We start from the raw sequence: 23,523 nt of genomic DNA on the forward strand, positions 1-23,523 counted from the left end.
CCTCTTTTTCCACTGGTCTGGGGACTCATGCAGGAATCCTGGTGGTGTTGTGGTTTTACATTGGGCTGCCATCCCAAGGTCAGCAGTTTGAAACCACCAGCCACTTCTTGGGGAAAAGACAGTGCTTGTTACTCCTATAAAGAATCACAGTCTCAGACACCCACAGGGGCAGTTCTGCCCTGTTTTATAGGGTCACAATGAGCTGTTATTGACTCATCGGCAGTGAGTTTGTTTTAAGTTTGGGGCCTCATGCTGTCTTTGGTTGCTACGTGTGAATTAGGGCCAGGTAGTCATTTCAGTAGTTGTTCTGGCTCATTTACTCTTTTAGCAAATGACAACATGTTTCTTCTACAGATCAACTGATATTGTTCAATAAAAAGCATTCATGTAGATCTGTTTTGCTGTTTTAGGAACTTGTCGACACTTCCAGAATCAACTTTGTTCAGATTAGACCAAGAAGAAAAGAATTGTGATACAGTTACTCCACTGGGAAATCTTTCTAGACTGATGGAAAACACTTATGTGAGGTATGTTATAATGAATGGATTTGAATTGCTCCCTGATTTTTAAGACTATTACTAAAAGTCTTTCTCCTTCTAGCAAAAAACTTCGGGATTTAATCATTGACTTTCGTGAGCCTCAGTTTACATCATACCTCAGTTCTGTTCTCCCACATGATGCAAAGGATACAGTTGCCTCCATTCTAAAAGGTCTGCAGTTACCAGCATGTTTCCAGGACTTTCTCTTGCTTTTGTGTGTAATTTAAATTATACTACTGTCTGGTGTTTTAATAATTCATTAGACTTGCCGTGATATATCATGACCCCAATTCTACCTTTCAAATCCGGCTAGACCAGAGCATGTACACTGGTACAGGTCAGAGCTGGAAACAGGGAATCCAGGACAGATAAACCCCTCGGCCAATAATGAGAGTAGAGATACCAGGAGGGTAAGGGTAAGGTGGGGGAGAAAGGGGAAGCTAATCACACTGATCTACCTACAACCCCCTCCCTGGGAGACGGAAAACAGAAAAAGTGAAGGGAGACATCTGACAGTTTAAGACATGAAAAAATAATAATTTATAAATTATCAAGGGTTCTTGAGGAGTAGGGGGTAGGGAGGGAGGGTAAGAAATGAACTGACACCAAGTAGAAAGAAAATGTTTTGAGAATGCTGATGGCAACAAATGTGCTTAACACAATAGAAGTATGTATGGATTATGATAAGAGTTGTATGAGCCCCCAATAAATGATTTAAACAAAAAAAAGTTTCTGGAGAAATGGAATTAAAAGATCACGGAATTTTTAGATGAACTTTTTGAAATCCCTTCCTTTTAGGTCCCCACAACATTTTCTCACTCTTCAAAGATGTATGACTAGTTTAGAGACTGCTTTCCTTATAGTTAATTTACATTGAAATTTAACATGGTTTGTTTGTTTCCATTAAAATTTCAAATGTAGGTTTGAATAAACCTCAGAGGCAAGCAATGAAAAAGGTACTTCTTTCAAAAGACTACACACTCATCGTGGGTATGCCTGGAACAGGCAAGACAACTACAATATGTACTCTTGTAAGTTTATTTTTTTACTTAGATACTAAGTATTCACATCAGCTTCTTGGCTCAGATGCTTGGTGTCTAAAACACTGATACTAAAATTGTCTATTTCAAATGAACTTTTTAAATGACTTGAGAAAAAGTAAAGCTGCATCACAAATAATTATAATCATGTTGCTGATTTCTTAGGATTTTGTGAGTTCTGTTTCTATTGACGGCATGTGTATCATTTTGCCTTTTTCTTTCCCTTTAAAAAATGACAGACTATAGTTGAAATAGATTGTTTTGGGATTCCCACCCCCCCATTTCAGTATATTTCTTAGTAGTCTAGAATAATCAAAATGATGGTAGGAAATATTTATCAATACTATGTGCCATGTACTTTGGGTAGTTCACATATGTTCAATTTTGTTATCACTAATAATGTATTCTGGAGTTCTGGTGGCGTAGTGGGTTACTCATTGGGCTGGTAACGGCAAGGTCAGCAGTTTGAAACCATCAGCAACTTCACAGGAGAAAGTTGAGGCTTTCTACTCCTGTAAATATTTATAGCCTCAGACACCCACAGGGGCAGGTTTACTCTGTCCTATAGAGTTTTTATCTGTCAGGATTGACCTGATGGCAGTGAGTTGGGTTTGTTTGTTTGTTTGTTTGTTTTTTTAGAACAATGTATTTTAATGTATTGTTGTCCTGTACCATCCATCCTGACTCAGAATGACCCCACCTGCTACAGAGTAGTTGGGCTCCATGGGGTTATGGGAGCCGATTATCAGGCCTTTGCTTCCAGGGTGGCCTCAAGCCTGCAAGTGTTTGAGTGTCAGCCAAATGCAAAGCCTATGCACCATCCAGGGCCCAACATACCATTAATAGGACACAATGTTTTAAATCGTTTTATTAGGGGCTCATACAACTTATCACAATCCATACGTACATTAATTGTGTAAAGCACTTTTATACTTTCTTTGCCCTCATTATTCTCAAAACTTTTGCTCTCCACTTAAGTCCCTGGCATCAGCTCCTCATTTTTACCCCTCCCTCCCCGCTCCCCCTTCCCTCATGAACCCTTGATAATTTATAAATTATTATTTTGTCTTATCTTGACCTGTCCGATGTCTCCCTTCACCCACTTTTCTGTTGTCTGTACCCCAGGGAGATCATTATGTAGTTCCTTCTAATCGGTTCCCACTTTCCAACTCTCCCTCCCTCTACCCTCATAGTATCGCTACTCACACCACTGGTCCCAAAGGGATCATCCACCCTGGGTTTCCAGTTTCTATCTGTACCACTGTCTATCCTCTGGTCGAACCAGACTTGCAAGGTAGAATTGAGATCGTAATAGTGTGGGGGAGGGGAGGAAGCATTTAGGAACTAGAGGAAAGTTGTAGTTTTCATCATTGCTACATCACACCCTGACTGGCTCATCTCCTCCCCGAGACCCTTCTGTAAGGGGATCTCCAGTCGCCTACAAATGGACTTTGGGTCTCCACTCAGCACTACCCCCTCATTCACTATGATAAAAGTTTTTGTTCTGATGATGCCTGATATCTCATCCCTTTGACACCTTGTGATCGCACAGGCTGGTGTGTGCTTCTTTCATGTGGGCTTTGTTGCTTCTGAGCTAGATGGCCGCTTGTTCACCTTCAAGCCTTTAAGACCCCCGATGCTATATCTTTTGATATCTGGGCAACTTTAGCTTTCTTCATCACATTTGCTTATGCACCCACTTTGTCTTCAGCGGTTGTGTCGGGAAGGTGAGCATCATAGAATGCCAATTTAATAGAAGAAAGTCTTCTTGCATTGAGGGAGTACTTGAGTGGGAGTGGAGGCCCAATGTCCTTCTGCTACCTTAATACTAAACCTATAAATAGAGGCACATAGATCTATTTCCCCATCCTCATATATAAATTTACTTGCATGTGTACATGTCTTTATCTAGACCTCTATAAATGTCCTTTGCCTCCCAGCTCTTTCCTCTGTTTTCCTTGACTTTCCTCCTGTCCCACTATCATGCTCTGTTCCCACTATGGTTTCAGCAATTCCTCTTGGTTACATTACCCTTGATCATGCCCTACCAGGCCTCCCACACCCTCCTCACCATCGATTTGGATCACTTGTTATTCCCTTGTCCCTGGGTTTGTTAACACCACCACTACCTTTACCCCCACCTCCCCTTCTCCCATGTCTACCCGGAACTGTCGGTCTCGTTGTTTTCTCCTCCAGACTGTTCATCCAGCCTATCTTATTTAGACAGACCTGAGGAGATAATAACATGCACACAAGACAGAGCAATACCAAGCAACAATACACAACAAAACAACAACAGCAACAACATACCCATGACAAAAAAAGAAAACAAAACACAACAGGAAAGAAAAGCTTGTAGTTAGTTCAAGGATCGTTTGTTGGCCTTTAGGAGTGTTTTTCAGGCCAGTCTGTTGGGGTACCACACCCTGGCCCCAAAGTCCACCTTCAGCATTCCCTGGGGACCTCGCTGCTCCATTCCCTTGCTGTTATGTTGTACCCCCCCTGCCCAGTGTTTTACCTCAGTGTTGCGGGATCCGATTGGGTGCAATTCCCACACTGTCTCCAGTGTTATCCCCCATAGAGTTGTGTTCAGTGAGGGGCGTCATATCTCATAGTGGGGCCAGGCATGTGGTTCTCTGTGTGAACTGGCCTCTCTAATTGGGAACATCTTCCTCAAGGTTTGGTGGGCCAGGATGTGCTCCATTCTCTCCTCCCCCTTCATCTGCTCCTGTGTGCTCCAGTCAGATATGTCCCTCTCCCAGAGCTGCAGATTCAGTGCCGTCATTTGAAATAAATTCTTCTGGGGGGAGGGGCATGTGTCCACTTAGTAGTTGGGATTGTGGCCAGCCCCCCAGACCTCTCCACTGGTTTCCTACCTCACCCCAGCATGTAGTATTCACATCTTGGAGCACTGAGTTGAAGTCTGGTCCCTCTTTCCCTGTGGAGTTATAAACAACAGCCCACCCTTGGTGGGTTAGTGCCCCGTGCACCCGCTACCCATTTCTTTTTAATATATATTTTTTTCCTTTCCCCACCTCCTTTTTAGTTGCCTATCATGTGTATCTCTGTATTTGGTCTGGTCCCTGCCATATTACCTGGTCCTCATCCCAGGAATGTTTGTATACAGTAGCTTTTCCCTGTGCCCCTTTTGCCTTTTTCTTTATAAAAGCTTACCTCAGCGGACTCATGTCGTACTTGTCCTTGTGAATAGCACACAATTATAATGCCATGTAGTTTCACAAAATAATTTTGACTTCATGATCTCAAAAAAGGTCACTTGGCTCAGCTCTTAGATGTGCTTCATCTTTTCTAATTCTTTTTGAAGATGATAAGTATATAAAATAATCTGGAATAACAAGTAATGCTGTTTACTCTCTCCCTTCCGTTATTAGGTCCGCATTCTCTATGCCTGTGGCTTTAGTGTTTTGTTGACCAGCTATACACACTCTGCGGTTGACAATATTCTCCTGAAGTTAGCAAAATTTAAAGTAGGATTTTTGCGCTTGGGTCAGACTCAGAAGGTTCACCCGGATATACAGAAATTTACCGAGGAGGAAATTTACAGATCCAAGTCCATTAAATCTTTATCTCTTCTGGAAGAACTCTACAATGGTCAAGTAAGTACAGTGGTTCTACAATAATACAGCCATTTCCAGTGCTAGAATGAGAGGAGAAATGAGGCCCAGGGAAAGTCATTCAGAATGACCAGATTTATCAATTTTTAATTCATGTGTCCCACAGTACTCACCCAAAACAAAACAAAATCTCACTGCTATGGTGTCAATTCCAACTCCTAATAACCCTGCTCGACAGAGAATTGCTACCCCCTAATAAAATGATTTTTAAAAGTCCCAGAACTGCTCCTGTGGGTTTCGGAGAGCATAAATCTTCACATGGTGAAAAATCACTCCTTTCTCCCTTGGCACCACGGTGGTTTAAACTGCTGAGCGTATTTCTAGCAGCTTAGTGGAAACGCACTATGTCACCAGGACTCCTTCATCACAGGACTCGTTTATTAACTTATGGTTTACTCTGTGAGCTAAATGAGGTTTCTAGTTTTTTATTTAGTATTCCCCTCTTAAAGTTTCAAATAACCTTAAATACTATTAATGTTTTATTAAGTTTGAATCAGAAGCAATTATACCTGGGTGATATTATAATAAATATTTCTAGGTTTTTCTATAGAACCTACTGTTTATCTTAGTTTTAATTGTCTATATGAGTGAGCTTCAAAAAGTTTTTGGACTATTTATATTATCTTTTAATTCACTTTTTCCATGAAACATTTTGAGCCTTACTGGTATTTTTCTGGAATTTCTCACTGTTACATTAAAAAAAAAAAAGCATTGCACCTAAAATAGGGAGACTTACGTAATAGGCTGTTCCTTTGATTCTAGTACTTTAACTTTATCTCATACTAGTAAGCATCTAACTACCTTTTATCTATACCAATTATTGATAACATTTAAAGTGGATGAGATGTATGTGGATTGACTTTTTAAAAACTTTTTATTTTAAGATAGCTGTAGATTTGTATGCATTTATAAGAAATTTTACAGAGAAATCCTAAGTATCTTTTACCCCAAATGGTAACATCTTGTCAAACTGTAGCTCAATCTTTCAGTTCAATAGTGACATTGATGGTCTAGGCTCAAGTGTGTTCTGCGGCCACCGGGAACCCCCACACTGCCCTCTCATAGCCACACCTGTTTCTCCTGTCTACCCCTCTCTGACCTGCAACCACTAAACTGTTCTCTTTTTAAATACTGCTTTCCTTTCTAGAATGTTATGGATATGGGATAATAAATTATGTAAGCCTTTGTGCTGGATGTTTTTCACTTAGAAAAATTTGCCAAAGATTCAGGTTGTTGTGTGTATCAATAATTCACTTATTTTTATTGCTAAATGTGAGGGTAAGCCCAAAGTATTGTTATAAAATCATAGAAACCTATCTTTAATGAAGCTATCAAGTGTGAAGTTAGTTTCTCAGCATAACCTCTCCACTTCCGAACGTGGTGATTTCATCTGCACACGTCAGTTTGCGCCAGGTCAAAGTGTGGTCATTCTTGAGGGGCTGCAATTGTGCTCCTTTGGAATGTTCTTTGAGTTTGGGGAAAGAAAGAAGTTTCCAGGGGTAAGATCAGGGATGTAAGATGGAGGAGGTAGGGAACATTTCCCCAAGAAAATCTGGTCTGACAATCTTTTGAAGAATGAGCAAATGCATTATCTTGAAATTCTGGGGGACAAGGGTATGGCTGGGATAATCTTTTCCATCAAAATTATCATAGGACAACCCTTGGGGCCCTCAGAGAAATGAGTAGTTGTATTGTTGGGTGGAAAAATAATTCCTTAGTGCAACTTTGCTAGTCTTTTTCTCACCAATGTAGTTTTCAGATTTCTTAAACTTTCTCTTAATAAGCCCTGTGCTTGCCCCATGTCTGGAAACATCTGTGAAGATGACTGCCCCAGCCTGTGCTCATCTCTGCTTGGCTTTAATGGCCCAGCAGATCCCCTTGGAGGCCATTGTTTTCAGTGGCCTCTTTTTAAGCCACCCTACGGAGACTGAGACGCGCGAACTATGAGAGACCTTGTCTGCAGTCGTCGACTGGTTGCAGAGACGTATTTAAGTACATTTTGTTTGGAACGTGCATATATGAACTGGACCCTCAGTAGCAGTACGTTTTGACTCACCCTCCTGTTGCATGGTATAGATTTGCCACAGTTTGTGTAGCTAGTCACTTGTTGAAGAACATCTGGATTGTGTAGTTTGGGGCTATTATGAATAAAGCTACTATAAACATTTGAGTACAGACTTTTATGTCATTATAAGTATGCATTTCTCTGGAATAAATGTCCAGGATTGCAGTCACCTTGTCATGTGGTAGTTGTATATCTATTTTTTAAAACTCTGTTTTCAAAGTGCTTTTACCATTTTATATTAATATTTATATCATCAGATTCCATCAGCAGTTGATGTGTGCTATTGGTCAGCATCTGTTGTTGTCACAGTGTTTCATTCGAGCCCTTATGCTAGATGCTTAGCACTGTGGTTTTCATTTGCATTTCTCTAATGGCTCATTAACGGAGGGAGGGAAAGGAGACTGACTGACTGCCTGTTCCGGTAAAGACTGACAAAGCCTCAGACACACTAGAGCTGAAGCGCACACAGTGACAGTGGGTCTGGGTTTCGTTTTGTTTTTTAATGACTAATGATGTTTTCGCAGATGCTTATTTACCATCTGAGCATCCTCTTTGATGAAATGGCTGTACATTTTGCCCATTTTGTTATTAGAACTTTTTTATTGATGTATATTTAAGAATTCCATATTATTAATAAATACTTTGTTACAAATAGGTTAGGGGTTATGTGTTCTTTATAGTCTAGTTAGCAAACTTTTGTTGGATATACAGTTTTCAGATACTTTCTCCAGTTTTCATGCTCATCGTAGAGTGTTTGCAGAACGTATGTTTTTTTCATTTTGGCGAACCTCAGGCTCATGTGTTTGATAAATGGGGTGTGTGTGGCTGTTCCTTACTAGCTGGTGCTTCCCTACTTGGCCTTCTCCAGCACTACTTTGTTGCATCCTTGTGAGTCTCGCTGGCTTTTGCTCTGTGGTGGTGTCTGTCTGTCTGTAGGAAAGTGGCCATTGTGTGAGTTGGATCCATTCTGACACCAAGTTCCATAAAAAGTATTTAGGTAGTCCTATCCTGGTACAAACTGGTTTTTTAATCTTTTAATTTTAAAAGTGGGGTAAATAAGTTATAGTTCTTTTCAATATGAAATAACTTATCTCTAAGAAAAACTTTAATTTGTTTTTAGCTTATAGTTGCAACAACATGTATGGGAATAAATCATCCCATTTTTTCCCGTAAGATGTTTGATTTTTGTATTGTGGATGAAGCCTCTCAAATTAGCCAGCCAGTCTGCCTGGGACCACTTTTTTTCTCTCGGAGGTTTGTGTTGGTGGGGGATCATCAGCAGCTTCCTCCCCTGGTGCTAAACCGGGAAGCAAGGTAAGTAGTAGATCCTTAACTTGTGAATCACGTCTTTTCAAGCGTGGGTTTCAGTGACACACATAAGCCTAGATTTGATTTGTTGACAGAGCTCTTGGCATGAGTGAAAGCTTATTTCAGAGGCTGGGACAGAATACGAGTGCTGTTGTCCAGTTAACTGTGCAGTACAGGATGAACAGGTATTTATTCCTGTGTCAGCCACAAGGGAATTCCACATTGATTCTCTAGCCCGTCAAAACTAAAATCATGTTTGTAATTCCCATAGTAAGATTATGTCCTTAAGTAACAAGCTGATATATGAGGGAAAGCTGGAGTGTGGATCTGACAAAGTGGCCCATGCAGTGATAAACCTGCCCAACGTGAAGAATGTGCAGCTGGAGCTCGATGCTGATTTTTCTGAAAATTCTTGGCTGAATGAAGTACTTGAGCCAAACAATCCTGTTTGTTTTCTTAATACAGACAAGGTAAGAAGTGGAGTTTTCCCCCTTTATTTTTTATTATTTTTGTTGTATAATTTAAATTTCTCCATTTGCAGTAGCGGGTGCTCTACTGGAGTTTTATCAGTCATAAGGTAAAGTGAGTGTACTTTTTCTTGACACAAAGAATCGTTCCCTGCACACTTAGCATTTGGGGGAGGAGCTTCCATTCTGGAAGTTGGTCGATGTCAGCTTAGACCTGTATTTTCCTGTAGATCTTACTCATTTTGTTGCTGTTGAGAACATACAGAGCCAAGCACATTCACTCGATTCTTCGTGTTGGTGGTCTCCCTCATCTGGATTATGTATGTGTGTCTTTGTCTCCTTTGAGACTACATAAATGCTCTCTTTAAATTATATTTGAAATGGGGTCTCTTTTGTACCCTGAAACACTGCTAACATAAGATTGGTGCCCTGCAAGAAAGACTTGGTGATTTACTTCTGAAAACTCACCAGTTAGAAATCTTAATTGTTCATAGTTCTACCCTGACACACTTGGGATTGCCATGAGTTGGAGGCACTGGGCAGCAACTGGCAGTGGTTGGTTATGAAGATGAGTGGAGCCAGCTGGTTGTTAAAAATAAGGCCTTACATGTGCTTCAGGGAATTTTCATTCTCTTGAATAAAGCCCTTAGTGTTTTAGGTTGAGAGTTTGATTGTTTAAGGGCAGGTGGACTTTGAGGTTTTTCCACAAAGGGTGATCCCATGAATGATTGCCCTTAGAAAGCATAGTCCCTGTGAATTACAGTTATCGACATATCTACCACATAAATGATGGCTACAGGAGCCCCAGGATGGTGATCTCCACCAAGGACACAACCAGGCAATCCCCTAAGGAAGAGTGCCTCCCAGGTCTGGCTGGAGAGGGATTGGATGTAATCTACTTTCCAGTGCTCTTCACCTGAGGACAAGGATATTCATTTATTGTTCAGTCTTCAGAAGGAGTCCGTGGAGGCTTGATCCATTTGGTGACTGTGGACTTTCACTGTTATTCAGATGCTTGCAAACAGGGTTCTCAGAACTTAAGCTCCTAACAGTTCTTCTGATCTCAAGATGGTACAGGTGCTAGTTCATGTGGTCAATTTTTACTTTGGTCTAATTGCTCCCAGAGTGGGTTGTTCCCCCCCCCCACCTGCCCCACTCTCCTTTGCTCAGAATCTTTTATTTTTGTTACTTAGGTTTTCCCTTTGTTAGTGTCAAGATTCCAAATGAGTTGAGTTGAAAATAAACTTGGAGATCTTAGGGATGATATGGAAGCAAATTAGTCCTTACCAATTTTACTAGATGTAGTGCAATCCAGGGAACTTTATCTTCATTATTTATACGAGGCGGTACCCCAAAAAACCAGAATTCCTCTGGGCCTTCTGTAGTGTGCATTTTTCCTGTTAGGTGAGCATCGAGCAACTCCAAGTTAGTGTGCCCAGTGGCATCATCTGGGAAGGTTCTTTCTGGTCACAGTAAATTTTTTTGTAAAAACAGTTTCATTCAAGCCTTGATTTTTGATGGCCAATTTAAGAGAACAATGTGTGGCTGTGAAATGTTTCCTGGTTGGGAAAAAGGCCACAAAAATGTGAACACAGCTTACAAAGACAGCACTATGGGAAAAACTCAAGTGTACTAGTTGTTTTTTCATTAAAAAAAAAATGAACCGTCAATTGATGACAATCCTCGTTATGGATGTCTGTCAACTTCCCAAATGGATGAAAATGTCAACTATGAGGTCAGACTATTAATCAAGCTTTCCATTTAGAGGTTGTGAAAGGATTGCGTAGCAGTGTGCCACAAGAAAGGCCTGATTTGTGGCAGACAGGCCTGGTTTTGCCATCACAATGCACCTGCTCACACAGCCATCTCAGTCAGTACTGCAGTTTTCGGCAAAAACCAGCATGCCTCTCTTGCCCCATGCACCTTACTCACTTGACCTCACTCTGTGTGACTTCTTTTTTGTTTCTGTGAATGAAGAGGGACATGCAAGGACAGTGGTTTGATGGCATAGAAGTGAAGAAAAAACAAGGGAGGTGCTGTTAGCCATCCAAACAGATGAGTTTGAAAAATATTTTCAAGAATAGATGCACAGATTTGACAAATGTGCTAAGTGTAATGAAGTGTACTTTGAAAATGATAAGGTTGTTTTGTAAAAAAAATTTAAATACAAAGCTTCGAAAAAATTCTGGGGTTCTTTTTTTTGGGTACCGCCTCGTACACATGGCAACAAGAGAATGGAGAGAGCATGGATATGTGAAGTAGATCTCTTTGAATCCTTACATTGTGAATTGTGCGTGGCCCTTGATTGCTGCAACAAGTGCTGTGGAGGAGGATCAGCACAGGATGTTAACAGTGAAAACAAGATTTTATTCGGCCTGCAGTGCCAGAGAGGGATGGGCTGCAGCTGCCACACCTGCCAGGCTCTTTCCTGGCCCGAAAAGTCCGCATTTGTTCTTTATATGAGGAGTGGCAGCGCTTGGCTTTTTACTACCGATGAGATGAACACAACAAATGCAGACGTTTGTCAAGGCTTGATGATAGTCAGGAGGGGCTTTGGGGAAGGACTCTGGAGATGGCTGGCTCCCATTTGTTGCCTTGAGGGGGAACTTACTGATGCCTACTCTTCTCCTTTGTGTAGGTTCCTCCTTTCCCTATCTTTGTCTATGTTCCTGCCCATTCCACTTCTTTGGCCCTACTTCACCTATCTATATCTCTTTATCTTAACCTGCTCCTTCTTGCTTTCAAAGCAATTACTCGGCCTACTGTCCTTCCTCTTACCTTGCACTTGACTTTGCAGCTTAGCCTTCAGAAAGTGAATGTGAGGTCCCAAGATGGTATTTGGAATAACGTTAAGGCTTAGCATGGAACCAGGGCTGTCTGTGCCTTTGCCTTTAGGCACTAATTCAGAAGTAAGTACCAGTGTGTGACACATTTGATGCAGGGTATGTTTGGCTTTCGTAGAGATTTTAGTATGAACTATAGCATGTTTAGGATGGGTTGCCACAGTCTGAAACTGGATAATACTCATTTTTCTTAATTCTTACACATTCAAGTCTTAAGAAGAGAAAATAATGTTTCCAAACCGTGCACTGAGGTCTCTGTGAGTACATGGCAGTTGTAATACTTTAGAGCAGCGCTTCTCAACCTGTGGGTCAAACGACCCTTTCACAGGGGTCGCCCGATTCATAACAGTAGCAAAATGACAGTTATGAAGTAGCAATGAAAATAATTTTATGGTGGGGTCACCACATGAACTGTATTAAAGGGTCCCAGCATGAGGAAGGTTGAGAACTGCTTTAGAGATTTCTTTTATAAGCAGCATGCAATCCTTCTTTCCCACTTAGATTCCAGCCCCAGAGCAAGTTGAAAAACGTGGTGTGAGCAACATAGTGGAAGCCAAACTCATTGCTTTCTTGACCTCACTGTTTATTAAGGTAAGTTAGAGTGGGTTGTGTTTTGAGACTAATAGTAAGGCTACAAAAGCTGTTCGATCTCTCTCTGGGGAGAAACATACCTCAGTCCTTGGCTTCGCTCCAGAAAGTATTCACTCCGGAGCCTGGACGTGGTCCAGGTGAGCTTCATGAAAGGTCAGAGAAGCTTCAGGTGTACACAGGCACTCAGGCACTTCACGCCGCACGTGGAGTTCCGAGGACAGAGGAGACCGCTGCCGGCCTCCCAGGAGCACCTTGAGTTGCCCAAGGGCCCCCAAGGCTCTCCACTCTGCTTTTCAGGTCCTCTGCTGGGAGGCGTGGCTGAATTGAATTCCCCTGGCCCAGATGGGCCAATCCAGGTGTAACGCTCACCTAGGTGTACCACCCTCCCTGGCCTGAAGTTCCAGCCCCTGAGCATGCGCAGTGGATGCCCCAGTCCCTATTGCTAGCTACCTAACCGTTGCAGAAAGTTAGGGTTGTAAAAGAACTTAGGCATTGGCCTTTTAAAACTCTTGTTTATTAAGGGGACTGAAGCCTAATTGATTTTATTTTTAGATAAACTTTAAGATAATGTGAGTTTTAAGTGATGTTTTGGGTTTCCATTCAGGATATCTTGTTGTAAAAGTTAAATAATTCCAGTTATCTTGTACCATGCCCTTGTCAGTCTGATAGGGAGGGCAAGGAACCTCCCTGGGTAAGGGCGAGCAGAAAGTGAATGTATGTTTGCACCATGTTTCTTCTGGCAGCACTGTTTAGAGGCACACAAACCAGTGTGCTATCGCGAACCTCTGAGAGATTTAATTATGAGAAATACGGACAGAGCTGTAGAGCAAATTCAATAGTTGTATCTATACCTTTGATAAAATAAGAACATTCACTATAAACATCCGTTGGGCACACAGTATTATAAGTATTTAATTTAATAGATTTAGAAAGCCCTAAATGTCTCAACAATCAGGATCTTTCATTTGAAATTGTGTCCTTTTTCGTTTAGGCTGGATGTAAGCCATCTGATATTGGTATCATTGCACCGTACAGGCAACAATTAAAGATAATCAATGATTTATTGACAAGTTCTTCTGTCGGGATGGTGGAAGTTAATACAGTTGACAAATACCAAGGAAGAGACAAAAGTATCATCCTAGTATCTTTTGTTAGAAATAATAAGGATGGAAATGTGAGTTAATTATAATTGTTATTTACTGTTCTCTTTGAGACATTTTAAACGTTTTGTAAACTTTTGACTTGGTAGATCATTCTAGATGTTTTGTTTTTCATTTTTACTACTCTGCTTATATAATACATTTATAGGGTTGAAAAATTATATGCAAAAATAGAGTAAAACGTCTATCTCCTACCCCATCCCACATCTATTTAGTTCCCATCACCTCCTCAGAGTTGAGGAGTTTTTAGTTTCTTTCATAGTATTCCCCAGCTTCTCTATGCATAAATAAGCAAAGATGAATGGATATTTCCTCTCCTCGCCTTTAGCATAAAAGGTGACACACACACAGCACACTGTGGAATGCAGCCGAAGTGAGCACCCTTCAGCTTGGAAGAGAAGGTTTTGCTCTTGGCCTGCCCCATTGTGATCCTTTTAGGTAATGGGAGGGGCCAGATAAGCCCTTGCATGGGATGCCCCCTCCTTCCTGTGATAGAAGTGCTGTCATGGCGGAAGCATTGCACAAAGGAGGGAGGCTGACTATTTTGGGTGTAGGAAATTTGGTATCCCCCACAAGACTCCATCCCTGGGCACCCCAGGAATTCAGTGGTTGAGTCTGGAGGAGTAGTTTCTAGGCATGAGGCTGGCATACATGTGTCCAGAGCAGGTGACATTCAAGTCCCCAGGTGGTCTTGAGCTTGTTAGGATACCAGGACCCAGCTCCCAGTCTGGCCTGTATCACAAACTGGGGAGATCCGAGAGCTGGTGACCCTCAGTCCCACTGTTCTTGGGCAAGTGTGTAGGGCTCAGGTTTCAAACAGAATGAAATATTTCTTTTGTATTTCATTTTTTAAATCATTTTATTGGGGGCTGGTACAAGTCTTATCACAATCCATACATGCATCCATCGTGTCAAGCACTTTTGTACATTTGTTGCCATCATCATTCTCAAAACATTTGCTTTCTACTTGAACCCTTAGCTTCAGCTCATTTCCCCCCTCCTCCCCCCCCCCATAAACCCTTGATAATTTATAAATTATCATTATTTTGTCAGAATAAAATACTTTTTGAAGGGGGAAAACATTGTGGAAAACATCATTTTTTTATTCTATTTTTCTATCAATTATTGAAGTCTCATGTATAACATTCTGTCAATACACAGATTTCATTCTGTTTTACATAGTACTGTTTTCTGTTTATGATGTGTCATAATTATTTAACCATTGCCCTTAGTCTTTTAGTATTACAACTTTTTATTTCTCTCACAAACAATGCTACAATGAGAGGGAATAACACTAATTATTATGTATATTTAATTATAAAATTGTTAAGGTTTGCATAATGGGTAATTATTTTCAACTATCAAGACAAATATGTTGATGAAGCCTTTTTGCAATCCGTGTAGGAAAGTAGTTCAAGGTCAGCCATAGTCTTTGTCAGAACAAATTCAAATAATTGAATGTATAATCAGAAAATCTAATTGAAAATTTTATTTCTTACAGCTTGGTGAACTCTTGAAAGATTGGCGACGCCTTAATGTTGCTATAACCAGAGCCAAACATAAACTAATTCTCCTGGGATGTGTGCCCTCATTAAGCCACTATCCTCCTTTGGAGAGGCTACTCTGTCATCTGAACTCGGAAAAATTAATATCCTTTTCAGTCTGTTTATGGTCCTGTTTGATTATGTGCTATTATATTTATGTACTTGTGTCAATTAAGACTCAAGGCCCTGTGGTTCCCATCAGCATATTTCACAGATCTGATTCTATGAGAGAGAGAAACACGGACAGTCAGGAGGGTTCAGCAAACAATGAAGGTGAGAAGGGGATCGTATGTAAAATGAGAAAAGGGAAAACAAGGGCCTGATCTTAAACTGCATACCCAGCACATCTAAGAAAACTGGTTATTATTTCTGGTTCCTCTGGCCCCAAATTTAGAATACCCTTTTTTAAAAATCAAGGCAGAGCACTGTGGAGATGTAGGATGATTCCTTGTCATATAGATGTTTTTGAAAACTCTTATGTGTGGTTACATATTGTGCCGTCTTCCTTAACCTGTCTCACATCGTTGATCTTCCATCAGGAGAACATGCAAGTCTTTGTCACGCATTAGGGGCCTCTCAGAGAGGGTAAGGTGCTGCTTCCCTCCCCCTCTCCCACCCGGGCGAGGATTTCCTCTGGTCGGCGCAGACTGTTGGCGCTGTGACTGCTGGGAAAGGAGTGTCTGCTCACACCACGAAGACACTCGGACCCAAAGGGGGCGAAATGAAGTAAAGATACTCTACTCAGAGTTCTAGATTTTTTTGTGTATACAAGTTTACCCAAAACTGAATTTTAAATTTATAGGTAATTAAAATGTGGTTTTGTATGACTTTGAAGAACGGATACATTTTACCAGCTTCAAATATGGATTAACTTTGAATTTAAGCCTGAACTTTCAAATCTAAGTATTCTGGACTAACATAGTTTTGTAGATTTTATAGTAGAAATTTTATTATTATTATTCAATCCGAGTAAAGAAAGTTGATTTGCTAATGATTTACATATAGGTATACTTTTTGTGCTATGTTTGTTAGGTCCCTCATTCAAAGACTATTTGTGTGGTTTTTTCCCCCCTATCACCTGATATGATTTTTAGTTTAAAGCCAACGTATTACATTAGGACTGATTATTTCCAGTAATGCTTTGTTCCCACTCACTGTTTTATTCTCAGTATCCTAGAGATTTTTATTAAAAGAAAATCATGCTTTTGAGAGGAAATAATGACAAATTTAAAAATCATATTTCTCTTTTCAGCATCCATGTTTAGATATGCCTCTCCATTATCGTTTTCCCTTTTAATATGTGAAGTTTCTTTTTGTAAAGCAAAGTTGCCTCAAAATCATTCATTATGTATAGGTGACAGATTTCACCTCAGTGTTTGTATGTCCCAGGAAGGAATTTCCCATTTCTCTCAAGGACTCTTTGCTTCTACCTCAAATGGTTTTGACATTTTTATCATTAAATTTTCATTAAATAAATTATTTTCTGTTTACTGTGTGAATCATTAGTTTCCTATGTGTAAAGTGTTGTGAGTTGGAGGCTTGAGTAAGTTAACCCCAGATCAGATCCTCAAAGTGCTAACAGTAGAGTACAAGTGAAACCATAGCCGTGGCAACAATTCCACTAACCTTAATGGGCATTCAGTTTGATGTAGTACTTTGCTCACAACGTATAAACCTAGACAAGGCCTTCCATACTGTATATGATAAGAAGACTGTTCATTGCAGGAGCCCTCTTCCTAACTTTGTTCAGAGTTTCTGGTTGCTAACTTCTTCCCCTGGTGGAGAAACGGAATTAAAGAATCATGGCTTCTCTGGTTCCTTTCTGTCCCTGAAGGCTGGTCTTCCATAGAGCTCTGGTCTGGTCCTCTTCTCCCCAGGCATCCACTTGCTCCAAGCATCACCCATGTGACTATTACCAGATTTGTGCATTACTCTCTCACTTCCATGTTTTAGTTACTGTCTACAGATTATTTTCAGATTCAGTACATACAATATGAAAATTTCAATTTCATTTAATGCCTTTCTGGTGATTTTTATTTCTGTAAATGTCATCATCTATATAGGGTCACTATCATCCAATTCATGGGTCACCATGAACTGGCATTGATTCAATCAATGGCAGCAAATGAGAGAGCAACCTTATAGTTATTAGAGCTTTCAAATCTTGGAATAATTCCTTTCCTTTGAAAACTTTTCTCTCTTCCTGATTACAAAGCAGTACACGATTTGGGTGAATATTTCAAACACTACCCAAAAACTGAACTCAATACCCTTGAGTCGATGCCAACCATATAGGGCAGAGTAGACCTGCCCCTGTGAGTTTCCAGAACTAACTTGGGGAGTAGAAAGCCACATCTCTTTTGGAGTGGCTGGTGGTTTTGAACTCCTGACCTTGCAGCTAGCATCCCAACATGTAATCACTAAGGCACTTTTAGAAAATGGAGCTTGTTAATTTATTCCTCAGTCATTACTGGTAGTCTCAATGTATGATGCTTAGAGTAGTATTTAAAAAAAAACTACCTGGGCATTTATGGAGGTCTAGACAAAGACATGTACATGCAAATATATGTAGGAGGATGGGGAAATAGATCTATGTCTATATTTATAGGTTAAGTATTAAGGTGGCGGAAGGACCTTGGGCCTCTACTCAAACACTCCCTCAATGCATGAATACTTTCTTTTATTAAATTGGAACTCTATGATGCTCACTCTCCCGACACAACGGCTGGAGCCAAAGTGGGTGAACAAGTAAATGTGGTGAAGAAAGCTGATGGTGCCCGGCTATCAAAAGAGATAGTGACTGGGGTCTTAAAGGCTTGAAGATAAACGAGCGGCCATCTACCTCAGAAGCAACACACCAGCCTGTGTGATCGCGTGGTCCTGAAGGGATCAGCTACCAGGCATCAAAGAACAAAAAATCATATCATTGATTGCACACCTCCATGATAGGATCACTGAAGACAAATGGGTGCATAAGCAAATGTGGTGAAGAAAGCTGATGGTGCCCGGCTATCAAAAGAGATAGCGTCTGGGGTCTTAAAGGCTTGAAGGTGAACAAGCGGCCATCTAGCTCAGAAGCAACAAAGCCCACATGGAAGAAGCACACCGGCCAGTGCGATCACGAGGTGCCAAGGGACCAGGTATAAGGCATCAAGGAAAAAAAAATGTGTGTATGTATATATGTGTGTGTGTGTGTGTGTGTGTGTATATATATATACCATATTAAACGAAGGGGGAAGTGCAGAGTGGAGACCCAAGTACCCAAGGCCCAAGTGTCGGCCACTGGAGATCCCCTCATAGAGGGGTTTAGGAGAGGAGATGGGTTAATTAGGGTGCGAGGTAGTACCGATGAACACAGCTTTCCCCCAGATCCTGGGTGCTTCCTCCCCCCAACTACCATGATCTGAATTCTACTTTGCAGGGCTGGATAGGGCAGAGGCTGTACACTGGTACATATGAGGGCTGGAGGTACAGGGAATCCAGGGTGGACGATACCTTCAGGACCAAGGGTGTGAAGGGCGATGCTGGGAGAGTGGAGGGTGAGTGAGTTGGAAAGGGGGAAATGATTACAAGGATCCACATGTGACCTCTTCCGTGGGAGAGGGACAGCAGAGAAGGGGGGGAAGGGAGACTCCGGATAGGGCAAGATATGACAAAATAACGATGTATAAATTACCAAGGGCACATGAGGAAGGGGGGAGGGGAAAAAAAAGAGGACCTGATGCAAAGGGCTTAAGTGGAGAGCAAATGCCTTGAGAATGATTGGGGCAGGGAATATATGGATGTGCTTTATACAATTGATGTATGTATATGTATGGATTGTGATAAGAGTTGTATGAGCCCCTAATAAATTGTTAAAAAAAACAAAAAACAAAAAAACTACCATAACCCCACAGTAAACACATTCTACATCATGACTTGTGAGTCAGCATGAAATCATGATAGTTTTTAAAAACAATAACATTGTCTTGTGCCCTCCATTATGACTCAGTAACCGCACATGTTACAGAGCAGAACGACTCCCCAGGGTTTTCTTGGGTGCAGCTTTTATGGAAGCAGGCTATCAGTGAGTTTCTGAGCGTCTGTGCTTGGTGGCAAAGCCCCCACGGTAGGAGCGCGCAGTGTTAGGTTACCCACTAAGCAAGGTAAGTACGGCTTTGCGCTTAGTTACAGATCTTTAAGGGGCAATTTAACATTTTCCCACCACATCAAAGATTCTGCTTCTAGGTAGGGCTGACTTCTGTCAGTCTCTCCTACCCCACCCACCTTGCTGCAGAACGAAAGGCTCTTTTCATGGCAGCCCTCCTGACCGGGAAGGCGGACCAATGCCAACTTCACGTCCAGGAAACGGTTCACTACAGAGGAATAAACGGGAGCCCCGGGTACCTGTTGAGTGGGCAATCCGTCCCTTGGGCTCCTGGCCCCTGCGATCTCTTGCAAGCACCTTTTCCTCTTCACGGCGTCCGCGGGGGCGCTGTCTTCCGTGGCTGCGGGCGACCCCCACGACGCAGGCCCATCCCGTCGCCCGCCCGCTCGCCCGCCCGTGTTGGCGTCCTCCGGCCGCCGGGGGGCGCTGTGGCCGGCGCCCGCCTCCGCACCGCCCTCGCAGCCTCTGCGGGCCTCGTCGGCGCCGCCGGGCCGCGGGGGGCGTCCGTGGCTGGAGAGCGCCGCCGCCGCCGCCGCCGCCGCCGCCGCCGCCATGGGTGGGTAGGCCGGGAGCAGGCGCGGGGTCCTCCGTCCCGGGCGGAGCGCCGCGGCTCGGCGGGGAGACCAGGCGTCGCTGGGGCGGGCGGGCCCGCGCGGCCCCGGGGTCGCCGGGGGTCGCCATGGCAACGCGCAGCGGCCCTGGGCGCCGTGCCTTCGCGGCTGGTTCTCCGGATTCAGTGAGGGCGAGCACGGGGTGGGCTCCTCGGGGCGCGGTTAAGCGTCCCTCTCGAATGATGGTGACTTCTCAGGTCTGGGGTGGCCGAGGGAGGACTGAGGTTTGTCTTGGAGGCCGACGCCCAGGCCCGGAGCTGGGGCTCAGGGCGGCGCACGCCCCCGGGGGGCCTGCCGCGAGGGCTCGGAGCGTCCCGAGGCGTGGGCATCGTTGTCGGGAAGGAGTGGAACTGGGGAAGGGGGACCAGACCCGCTCCGCTCAGCCCTGCGCGTCCCCGAGACCCGCCCTGGGGGCCGAGGTCCAGGGACCGCACATCCCGGCCCTGACCTCAGCCTGGGCGTTGGTCGAGGGGTGGCCGCGGCCACGTCCGCCACGGACGTGCCATTGTCTGTTGGTGGGCACTGTTAACAAAAATGAGAACTACAGATTATGAAACACCAAGCGATTTCGTTCCCGAAATAAACACGATGATGCCGCTTTGAAGTAGACGAGTGGCGATTTTCCAGCAGTCAGCTTGTGTGTAGCGTTGTGGCTGCGTTTTAAGTTGCTTTCGGTGCAGTGTTGGCTTCACGCCTTGCTGTCAGATCAGAAGTAGACTACTAGATGACGGGGAGCCCTGCCTGAATTTTTGTTCAGTAAAGGAAAACCAGCTGCTTTGTTTAGTGGACATTAGCGCGACCTTTCATTGATGTCTAATGATTCGTTTTTTGCTGCACCTCAGCCTTGTCATCCGCATTTGCTGAAAACATTCCAGCCAGTGGTAACAGTGATGAGAGTGTGGGAAGCGTCGGAATTCCTAAGGAAAATGAGAACGAAAAGAAAGTTTTTGTGAATTAAAATAGAAACGAAAAATCAAAATTGTAACAATGCAAAGCATCTGTTAGCTTGGCGTTCAGATGGAAACTGGGTGTCATGAATTGAGTCGAAGGACCAGGGACTTTAATATAAAATTGGCCTCTGCTTGTTTCTGCTTGGAGGATCAAGGAGTCGTGCCACAAAGCTGTCATGGGCACTGTGGTTCACATACAAGTTAGAAAGAACTGCATTCTCTCACACCCGCTGCCATCCAATCAAGTCTGACTGAGAGCCCACCTGTGAGACAGAGTATGACCTGTCCCTGTCAGTTTCCTAGTCTCTAACTTTTTTCACAGGAGTAGAAAAGCTCCCTCAAAAAAAAAAGAAAGAATCAAAGAAACAAAAAGTCCCATCTTTCTCCTGCGGAGCTGGCTGGTGGTTCTGAACTGTCAACTTTGCAGCCCAACACCTAACCACTTTGCCATTAAGAGCAGGATTTTAAAAAAGAAAAAGTATTAAAATAAGTTAACTAATTGAGTGGATTATCAGGCATACCTTTATATGTCAGTGCATTTTATGGACCTGTCACGGTTGTTATAGATGATTTATGATTCTTTGCATTTTGACTGCTTTTTATTCTATTACCAGTTTATTCTGAGCATTCTTTTGTCTTGGAGTTTATTCTCTGACTAATCTTGCCATCCACCTTTTGTCTTAGATGTGTCTTCTGTGACACCCCCCCCCCCCAAACTTACTTCTGTGGAAAATCATTAAATAAAAAACATTCTCCCTGAAGAGGTAACACAAAAGTAAAATACTTCTCCCCAACTATCATGATCCCAATTCTGCCTTGCAAACCTGGTTAGACCAGAGGATGCACAGCGGTACAGATTGGATCTGGAAACACAGGGAATCCAGGACAGATGACCTCCTCAGGACCATCGGTGGGAATGGTGATACCGGGAGGGAAGGGGGTGTAGAAAGGGGGAACACATCTTGGGGATCTACATATAACTCCTCTCTGGGGGATGGGCAACAGAAAAGTGGGTGAAGGGAGATGCCGGGCAGTGTAAGATAAGATAAAATAATAATTTATGAATTATTAAGGGTTCATGAGGGAGAAGGGAGTGGTGAGGCAGGGGGATGAAAAAAAAGGAAAATGAGCTGATTCCAGGAACCCAAGCGGAAGGCGAATTTTGAGAATGATGAGGGCAACGAATGTATAAGTGTGCTTTACACAATTGATGTATGTATGGATTGTGATAAGAGTTGTATGAGCCCCAATACAATTATTTAAATTTTTTAAAAATTAAAGAACTAATCATCCTAAGAATTCAAAAAAATAGTAAAATGCCGTAGAATGGACGATTTCCCTGATCTTACTGAACTTTGACTAGAGCAAACGAGAGTCTTCTGTGGTTTGTGTGGAAAGCTAACTAGGGCTGTGAGTTAGTTAGGAGACAATCACCCTTGGCCAGTGATGGGTTTACAGGGGAAGGAAAATGTTCACGTACTTTTCTATGTCATGTCTTGCAAATGATGTTGCACTCCTTTCTTGTGCTTTCAGCTACAAAAGACCCCACGGCAGTTGAGAGAGCAAACCTTTTAAACATGGCTAAACTGAGTATCAAAGGACTCATTGAATCGGCCCTCAGCTTCGGCCGGACTCTGGATTCGGACTACCCCCCCTTGCAGCAGTTCTTTGTTGTTATGGAGCATTGTCTGAAACACGGGCTGAAAGGTACCAAGAGATTTTTAAAAAGTCAACTCACTGTGCTAACTCCTCCGCCCTTACCATCTTAAACATTCTTGAAAGCATATTTTCTTTGAGACCATGTTCCTGTTGTTTCCATTTAAACTCTATTGAGCTGGTCTCTGGGAGGATCTCTCTTGTGTACAGGAAGGGGGGGACTGCACTTATTTTCTAGGGTGATCTTCAGAAAACAGTTAGGGTTCTGTTAAAAGCGTATTTGATTGTGAAAGCTTTTAGTATACTAACTGAACAGGTTTCCATTTTCTAGGGCAAACAAAAATTACAGAAGCATTGCTTTGTTCTTGTTTTTAATGTCCGTGAGTTCATTTGTGGCTCTCTGTGTTAACATTCTTGATTGTTGGCACAGAAACCTCCTTAGTGCTTCAAACACAGACAGAAACCTTGGCATCAAAATTTGAGAAGTCCTATATGTGTACTAATTTCTTTGTTGAAGATTTAGTATAATAAAAAATATTAGTATTGAAATGTACTCCTTTTGTACCTGATTCATTTCCTTCCATTTGTCTTCCGGAAGACAATCAGTGGCAGTCACCTAGTCCCGTACAATATCTACCCCCCCCCAGTTTTTTTTGTTAAATAGAATCATGCTACCAATACTATTCTGTGACTTTAAAAAAAATTAATAGTATGGTGAGCCAATGGAAAATCTGCCTCTAGATTCGACACTGAATTTGGACTTCTTGCTTTCTGAACTGTGGGAGAATTAATGTTTGTTACAGTCAAAAAAAATAAGAAATAAAGGGAAAAAAACTAATGATAAGGCTTGGTGAATTTCCATTTACAGAGAAGTTGACCTCACATTTTAAAAATGGTCTGTAGTATTTCATAGTATGCATATCTCACACTATTTAGCAGTTACTTTTAATGCACACTGAGGTTGTTT

General features: G+C 42.4%; 2 protein-coding genes across 5 annotated transcripts in view; both read left to right on the top strand.

The window, feature by feature from the left end:
- DNA2 (DNA replication helicase/nuclease 2) overlaps positions 1 to 16,665 on the top strand; it is a 53,948-nt gene extending 37,283 nt beyond the window's left edge. Inside the window, exons 11-21 of the mRNA XM_075534342.1 lie at positions 411 to 527; positions 601 to 710; positions 1,461 to 1,570; positions 4,972 to 5,196; positions 8,400 to 8,593; positions 8,683 to 8,772; positions 8,859 to 9,057; positions 12,399 to 12,488; positions 13,480 to 13,662; positions 15,150 to 15,296; positions 15,713 to 16,665. Of these exons, the coding sequence (XP_075390457.1) occupies positions 411 to 527; positions 601 to 710; positions 1,461 to 1,570; positions 4,972 to 5,196; positions 8,400 to 8,593; positions 8,683 to 8,772; positions 8,859 to 9,057; positions 12,399 to 12,488; positions 13,480 to 13,662; positions 15,150 to 15,296; positions 15,713 to 15,781 (1,534 nt within the window). The 3' untranslated portion in view covers positions 15,782 to 16,665. The remainder of the gene's footprint in view (positions 1 to 410; positions 528 to 600; positions 711 to 1,460; positions 1,571 to 4,971; positions 5,197 to 8,399; positions 8,594 to 8,682; positions 8,773 to 8,858; positions 9,058 to 12,398; positions 12,489 to 13,479; positions 13,663 to 15,149; positions 15,297 to 15,712) is intronic.
- Positions 16,666 to 19,782: 3,117 nt separating this feature from the next.
- The window catches only part of RUFY2 (RUN and FYVE domain containing 2), a 39,221-nt gene continuing 35,480 nt past the window's right edge, over positions 19,783 to 23,523 (top strand). Inside the window, exons 1-2 of one of the 4 annotated variants that reach the window (XM_075533380.1) lie at positions 19,783 to 19,895; positions 22,434 to 22,607. In XM_075533380.1, the coding sequence (XP_075389495.1) occupies positions 19,892 to 19,895; positions 22,434 to 22,607 (178 nt within the window). In that variant the 5' untranslated portion in view covers positions 19,783 to 19,891. Of the gene's footprint in view, positions 19,896 to 21,653; positions 21,811 to 22,433; positions 22,608 to 23,523 lie in introns of those variants that run through there. The other 3 variants (XM_075533381.1, XM_075533379.1, XM_075533378.1) reach the window with 3 other exon arrangements.

This window comes from Tenrec ecaudatus, chromosome 16 (genome assembly GCF_050624435.1).
Source record: "Tenrec ecaudatus isolate mTenEca1 chromosome 16, mTenEca1.hap1, whole genome shotgun sequence".
Classification (NCBI taxonomy): Eukaryota; Metazoa; Chordata; class Mammalia; order Afrosoricida; family Tenrecidae; genus Tenrec; species Tenrec ecaudatus.